This window comes from Cygnus atratus, chromosome 4 (assembly GCF_013377495.2).
Source record: "Cygnus atratus isolate AKBS03 ecotype Queensland, Australia chromosome 4, CAtr_DNAZoo_HiC_assembly, whole genome shotgun sequence".
Taxonomy (NCBI): domain Eukaryota; kingdom Metazoa; phylum Chordata; class Aves; order Anseriformes; family Anatidae; genus Cygnus; species Cygnus atratus.
In genome coordinates, this window is record NC_066365.1 from 28587119 (window position 1) to 28595242 (window position 8124).

The following is an 8124-nucleotide window of genomic DNA, read 5'->3' on the forward strand; positions in this document are numbered from 1 at the left end:
TTAGCTTGAGTTTATCATTGGAAGTGGAGCTGCAGCAGCAAGACACTCAGCTGAGACTAACCACATAATTATTCACACAGCTTCTTTGCATTTGTGACATTAGCAGTCAAGTGAAATGTTGTTATGTTTGGTGTCAGTTGGTCAGTTTGGTGTCAGTTTGGCAGTCATTGCAGAATAAACATGCTCTTAGCCAGAGAATTTACTGCTGTTCTTATTGTACTCAACAGTAAAACGTCTATTTAGTCTACTGATGACAGACTTTTGCCCCCAGGGCCACAAGTTCCCTGATCTGTGAATAGTGTAATGTGAAATGAAAGCCTTTCAGTGGTACTGCGGTTCCTTACTAGAAAATGAAAACAATAAAAAAATAAAAATAAAAATAAAAAAAGCAACAACCACCAACCATCAGTGTTTCCACTCAAAAAAGTGGCAACTTCAGTTTATTTTATATACAGTAGAAACCACAAACAACTCTAAAGGTGTTCTTTTACTCTGTGGATATTAAGTTTTAGAGAGGGATTGTGTTAGCTTAATGCACGACAATGCATTGTAGTGAAAGTGACAGCCTCATTTTATGATATCTTTTCTCTTATGTTTTTGAGAGTTACAGTGAGAAAGCATTTTAATGGGTTGATCTCCTGGCATGTTTTTTCCATGTGTTTCTGCAAAACGTCTTGTTCCTTTCTTTGTGCTATTACTTCAAAGAAATTCTGTGTTCTTTTACTCATGCTGTTCTATTTCCTTAGTTAAGATAATTGTCTTCTTTTTATTGTACTTCTCTTTTTGCAGTGTCATGTCTTCACACAAACACGCACCATCAGTCCTCCAGCCTGGGGTGCCTGTGATGCACTGAAATAATATGCTCCAAGGAAGAGGATAATCTCCTACACTGTGGCTATCTTGCCACTCCAGTGTTCTCATGTCCTGACAGCGATTGGCAATAGAATAAGAGTTACTGAGGAATTATTTGACATCTTTGTGAATTTGGTGCTCCAGTTGGACACAGTCAGCTGCGTGCTGAGACAAGACGCACAGAATGGCTGAGAACTGCTAAAATCTGAGCTTCCTTCAGAACTTACCTGATGCTATGCAGCTTTTACTGCACAACATGCATTTTATATATCTATCTAATGAAAAACCTTTGATAAGAGCATGTTTCTGTGTTTTAGAGTGATTATGTATGTGTGTTTTATTGTTCCCATATATATGAAATTCTTTGGAGAAGATTGGCATAGTTCCTACAGATTCAGTCTTCTGAGGTGAGCATACAACACAGAAAGCAAGTATGGCAGAGCAGGAGGTTTGTCGTAACACTTTGTTATAGCATGTATGTATATATACATACACATATAGTATATACGTTTGAAAGACTCAGTGACTCACACAGCCCTTTCTACTGCTCCACTGCTCTGTTTCAAGCACCCACCTGCAGCGTGAATAACTCCATGAATGATTGTTACTATAACTGTGAGTTCAGGTCACTGAGTTTGTGACATGTAAGATCTACCTTCAGTCTCTTATAGGTAATAATTATTTTTATATGGTATAAAAAAGTATTGTGAGGTGTGCTTCCTATGTTTATATGACGTATGAAATTCTTGTGTAGACTGACCACTATGACAAAATATTATGAATCACTTCATTTACTGATGAAATGGAGATCCTCATGATTAATGACAAAATGGAGGAGAAAGAAGATCATATCTACCAGAAACTTTTCTCTGGTGGGCACAATGTCATTCCTCTGTTTGGATTTTTCTAGGCCACCAAATGTAAAGCCTGTGTGGTGGGTTGACCTTACCTGGCTGCCAGGCCGCCACCACACCAGTCTCTCACTCCCCTTTCTATACAGGACAGAGGGAGAAAGTAAGATGGAAAAGGTCATGGGCTGAGATAAAGACAGGGACATTGCTCATCAATAACCATCATGGGCAAAACAGAGTTGGCTGGGGAAGATTAATTTAATCTATTACCAATTAAAAATAGAGCAGGATACTGGGAAACAAAACTACAGACACCTTCCCCATCCTCCCTTTCTCACAGACTTAATTTCACTCCTTCACGCCCAACTCTTCTACCTGCTCCTCCCCAAGCAGGAGACTGCAGGGCAATCAGTAATACCTTGGATTGCTCCACACCCATAACAATGAGAGACCTCATTTGTACATGTCCTAAACTGTTACCAGTTTAGGACGAAATATGCTTTTTTATGGGATCCTCAGCACTAGCTTAGATCTTTGGGTTTTCTGCCTAAGCACATCCACCTTTGCTCTGCTCAGACGGACTCTGGTGCATGCTAATGATCCACACATAGCTGAAGTTCTCGAGAGGCCTGCACTTTTCTCCTGGTTGCTGGTGGTAAATGTCAGCAGAGTCAAGCAACGCTAATGTACAGCTACATTTAGAGCAGCCCTGAGGTATGCCTGCACTTTCCTTCCTCACGTGGAGGGCTGCAGGTTAGATGCAGCTGAGCTGAATGCCTGGAAATACAGTAGGAACACGAACAAACCTTCCCATGAGGCTTATTCTGCAAAACATGTTACAATCATTTATTGCATGTAACTATTTTTTCTTAGCAATAATTAACACAGCTACTTGCTTGAGAGCTATCCACAACATAACAGAGCATTGTCCTGTAACAGAGGTATTCTAACTGGAACTCCTTGCACTTGAAAAATTAATCTGGATTCTCGGAGAGTCAGGGCACTTCTGTTTTACATGAGCTGCAAAATCCTAATACAGCCTGCAGGGGGACGTTTTTCAGGTGCTGTTCAATAAACCTGAGTCGATCTGGGTACCTTTTCTCAGACTTCTGTACTGGCTTCCAAACTCCTTGTTGTTGTTGTTTGTTGTTGTTGTTGTTGGTAGGTTGACTTTTTTTATTTATTTATTTTTAATGCATATTAAAGTAGATCTTCTGCAGAAGTGCCTCTTGTGTGTGAGAGCAATGTATTTCAGGATCATCAAAAGAGCAAATGGCAAATAAAATCATTATTTGCTTTTTATGAAGTTGCCCCATAAGCAGTAAACTTGCCTCCTACAGCTGCTGGTAGTTTGCAGAGCTATTCAAGCCAGCTGCATATAAAAGTCTGGTTGATGGAAACTGGAGTTTGCAAAAGCAGCAGCAGAGCTGGCCAAGGCAGCAGCTGCTGACTTTCCAGCTCTGTATCCACCAAGGAGCTTTGCTCCCTGCTGGCAGGGGCCCATTTTCCTCCCAGCCCCCTGGGATATCCCCCTGCTGTGTACGAGCCCCATGGCTGGGACGAATGGCCCTGCAAGAGGTCCAGGGCAACTGCTGTATTTTCATGAGCTTTGAAAATTTATTGACATTAGGTTTTAAAAGAGTTTTGTATTGCTCCTAACTGGAAAAAAAATAGCAATGGTGGCAGCTTGACCGTTCTCATCAATCCATACATCTCCTTTAGTGAAAAATGCAGACCAGGAGGTGGCTGTGCTGGTTTAAAAACTTTGTAAAGTTGCTCTTCGGACCTGAAGCCGCCTCCTAGCTCCCTTTCCCCAAAAAGCTTCCCGTTCCGTCCTAGCTTTGGCCACGAGGTGGCAATAACTTGCAAACAAAACGCTGAAACCGCCAGGCAGCAACTGGAAACTGTCTCCTTCCCTGAGCTTTTCGCTGAGCTCTTCCCCCTCCTCCTTTGTTTCAATATTTAATTGCATTTATTTCGGAATTACTAGGCAACCCACCCCCAGATGTGTAATTTAAAGGTGATGTGCTTGCAGTGAGATTTCCAGGATCCGCTCAGCAGAGCACCATCCATCATGTGATGCTGGGATAAGGTGGAGTTCGGCTTTAAGGGGGAGTCTCCAGCCTTCCTCACCCAGCTTTGGGATCTCAGCTGGAGGAATACCAGAGGATCCTTTCCCTCTCCCTGCTCCTCAGCCAGCCCCCGAGAAGACCAAAAGCAGGCAGACAGCTGCAAGGTGAGTTTCCCCTGGGGTTGCTCCTGGTGCCAGATCGGGCTGGTGGTGCTGGCTCCGCTAGGTGCAGGTGACAAAGTGCCAGGTGGGACCTGGCCAGGTGGACCATGGGCTTGGGCTGACAGCATTTAGTCCTTCCTTTCAAAGAGCTCCAGGAGTTTTTGCAGTCTGCTGCCAGTCGACTCACACCACCTTATTTTACTCTTTCCATCTATCGGTGCCAAACTTTTGACTAAAATCCTTCAGGAGAGTCAGAGGGGTGTGTGGGGTGGGGGAGACTGTGCAGCCACCCGGAGGGGGCTGCAGAGCTGTGGGCTCCCCCTGACCTGTGCCAGCAGCCGGGATGGGGAGGAAAGTCCCTGCTGGTCGGGGAGCCAGCGAGGTGGGGGACAGGGGACAGCACAGCAGGCCAGGAGAGGAGACTTCACCCCTCCTGCTGTCTGGTCCCTTTGGGAGAGGTGGGCAGGGAGGGAGGGAGGACTCCTTGCCATCAGGGCTGTGTTTCTGAGCTGGTTCCCAGCTGTGGTCCTAGGCTGGGTCTCTGTTGTGGGGAGAGGCAAGGCAAGGAGCAGAGGCATTTTCTGGTTCTGAATTTGTTATTTAATAAATAAGCGAGAGTAGACCTTGGCTAAGGAAAACTAAAAACAAGAGCCTGGAACCAAGGCCTGCCCCTGTGCTGAGTGCAATGAGGTCCCAGCTGGTGAGAAAATCTGGCCAGTTCTCTCCTTGCAGGACATGGTCCCCCACCCATCCTGCTTCTGCCATTGTCCCATCGTGTCCCAGGCTGGACCATCCACCTTGTGCAGTACAAGCAACAGGGAAATTATTAAATCCAGATGTTGATTTTCAGGCTGGGGTAAAATCATACCTGTTGGAAATTAAGGAGTCCTGACTCCACATCACTTGCATGCTTGTCCTTCGGGTAGAGCACCTTCCTCAGGCTCTGGCTGAAGCAATGCTTCAGGAAGCCCTGTGGGAGGCTTTTTCTTTATTGGGCCCTCAAGCAGACTATGTGGGACAGGGAGACCTGGTAAATTTAGTTAGCAGAGGCATCAGGTCTGAGAAAGAATGCTCAGGTACGTGCCTAGCTAGCTTGAAAATCAGAGTAACCAAACCTCAGGCAGAGATGCCGTTCCTCTGAAGCCGCTGATGTTAACTCTTGTCAGTAAGATGTCACTTGGAGGCAGGCTGCATTGCCTGTCACTGTTCCATGTAGCCATGTGGTGATTAGAGACAGCCTGCAAAGCTGTCTGAGGTGAGCCCGGGGCACCGGTGACAAGACATCACGGTGGCAGGGTCATCTTTTTGCTGATCCTCATGAGGAGCTGGAGCTGCAAGCCCAGAACGGGGCTGGCTGAAACGATGTCTGCCACCAGCAACAGGCAGAGGGGACTTAGATGGCACCGGGATTTATACCAAATATCATTTAGGACCAAAACACACCTGTTCTGGGTAACTTTTAATGAAGTACAGTTCAGTGCGCTATGTTTTTGCAGCTTCTGTGACAAGTGCCATATGGAGCTGGGTTTAGAACCCACTTGTGTGAATTTTAAGTGGCATCACTTTCATTTCGTTACTATAACCTAGGGTTACATGAGCAACAAATTTAGCTCATGGGGAAGGGGGCAGAGGGAAACTTCCAGATTCAGAGTGGCTGCTGTTAACAGTGAGTTGGAGTAGAGGTGTGTAAGGTTATTCGATTTTGTTTTTTTCTCCTGAACACATATACCCAAGTTTCTCTGATTTTAATATTAGAGGCCTTGCAAAGGGATGCTTATTTAGCCATGCCTATTTATATTGCACGGGTGTGTGCTCTGCAGTGCTTATTTTTTGCTGTTTTTTTTTTTTTTTGTCTTTCATTTTGTATTGTTCTTTCTTCACTGTGCAGTCCTGCTAGCTGAGATTAAGGTATTCAGAGCTCCTGATTTGCCTTTGACTCAGCGCCAGTGCTGCTGTGGGCGCCTGTCCACTCAGCATCAAGTGTATGCATTAGGTAAAAAAGAATGCAGCAGTTTGTGGCGTGATTTTTCTACCCCTCAGGTGTGGTTTTCCACCCTGTTATGCTATGGCTGGGTATAATTGTGCTGAGAGTAGCCTGAGGAAGCAGATCTTCACAGATTAAACTTGTAAGAAGGAGACCTAAAACATCAAACACAGGTTACGCTGCTGTAAGACTGAAGTTGATTCTCACCTTCTTATTTCATGTAACTTGTGCTAGCGAGGCAGTATTGGGAAGGGCTGTGGTCCCGGATGGCAGACTCACATTTTGACTTGCCTCCTTTCTTTCCCTGGCCCGCAGCCCCTGATCCTGCTTTGGACAGGAGGCTGTGACTGCTGCCCTTGTCAGGGATCTCCCCACTCCTCTCCACGGCCCCATGGAGAAGCAGTGCTATGGGGCTCAGGATGGTGGGGGTCACCCTGGGGTTTTGGGGTGCTGCTAGGGCAGCCTGGGTGCCAGGGGGTGACTGGTCCTCCTTCTTCCCCCAGGTCCTGCAAGAGAGATGCAGCACCAAGAGTCTCCTCACAGGCTGACAGGCACGTTTCAAACGTCGTGAGAGGTTTGGATGAGACCCGTGGCAGCTGGGAATATTATACGGCAGGTTGGGAACAACATGAATGCTTCAGTTCTTGGCTCCCTGGGAAATAGTTCCAGCCACCTGAATTTTTCGGAGAAGAACTCGCAGATCTTACAGTTTGAGGATGAAGATTGCCACGTGCCTTTGGCCATGGTCTTCACCTTGGCCTTGGCTTATGGGACCGTGATAATTCTGGGAGTCTCTGGGAATCTGGCCCTTATTGTCATTATTTTAAAACAAAAGGAAATGCGCAATGTTACTAACATCCTCATTGTCAACCTGTCCTTTTCTGATCTTCTAGTGACCATCATGTGTCTTCCCTTTACCTTTGTGTATACCTTAATGGACCACTGGATTTTTGGGGAGGCCATGTGCAAATTGAACCCTTTCGTGCAATGTGCCTCAATCACCGTCTCGGTCTTTTCTTTAGTCCTCATTGCCATTGAGCGCCACCAGCTTATCATCAACCCCCGAGGCTGGAGGCCGAACAACAGGCATGCCTACATGGGGATTGCTGCCATATGGATTTTAGCCACAGCTTCCTCCTTGCCTTTCCTGATCTACCACGTGCTAACAGACGAACCCTTCAGAAACATAACGTTTGATGAATATAAGGACAAATATGTGTGTTTGGACCTGTTCCCCTTGGACACTGCCCGGCTTTCTTATACCACGACTCTGTTGGTGATTCAGTACTTTGGACCGCTTTGTTTTATATTTATTTGCTACTTAAAGGTAAGAGAGAACCCCCTCTGTGACATGTCCTTCTTTTTGTCTGATGTTTGTTTATCCTTGCAAAGATTACAGGTGTAGGTTAAATTACCCCATATGTTTCTCTCTGTTGAATTTCCTGCAGATATACATACGATTAAAAAAAAGGAACAACATGATGGACAAGATGAGAGACAATAAGTACAGATCCTCTGAAACCAAAAGGATCAACATCATGCTGATCTCAATAGTGGTTGCCTTTGCCGTTTGCTGGCTGCCTCTGACCATCTTCAATATCGTGTTTGATTGGAACCATGAAATTCTGCCCGTTGCTACCTGCAGCCACAACCTCTTGTTCCTCATCTGCCACCTCACCGCCATGATCTCCACCTGTGTGAACCCCATCTTCTATGGGTTTCTCAACAAGAACTTCCAGAGGGACCTGCAGTTTTTATTCCACTTTTGCCACTTCCGCTCCCGTGAGGAGGATTATGAGACCATAGCCATGTCCACCATGCACACAGATGTTTCAAAAACCTCTCTAAAGCAGGCAAGCCCAGTCGCATTTAAAAAAATAAATAGCGATGATGATGACAAAATATAAAGAAATCATAATTCTACACCAAACCTCTGAAAGCGTGATCGCAGGTGAAATGTGTCCAAGGACAAGCACAATTATTTAACAAGTGCAAAATGGGTAATGCTTTTCTTCTTTTTCCAAGGAACTGGGATTGTTGTCACTCTGAAATTATACGCTGTGCATTTTTGCCCCTTTTGCTGCTTTAATGTTCGCAGCAGTTATATCTGAATGTTATTATAAGATGTAGTTGGACCTGCTACTACCTATGGTTTTCGTCAGCTGTCTTTTGTTCTGTTTTCTTTGTACAGTTATGCACTTTAG

General features: G+C 45.3%; 1 protein-coding gene across 1 annotated transcript; it reads left to right on the top strand.

The window, feature by feature from the left end:
* The first annotated feature begins 6548 nt into the window (after positions 1–6548).
* On the top strand, positions 6549–7827 carry NPY1R (neuropeptide Y receptor Y1). The gene is made up of 2 exons (XM_035552738.1): positions 6549–7247; positions 7369–7827. Exons 1-2 carry the CDS (start codon positions 6549–6551, stop codon positions 7825–7827), a joined length of 1158 nt encoding a protein of 385 aa, XP_035408631.1.
* The last annotated feature ends 297 nt before the right edge of the window (positions 7828–8124 follow it).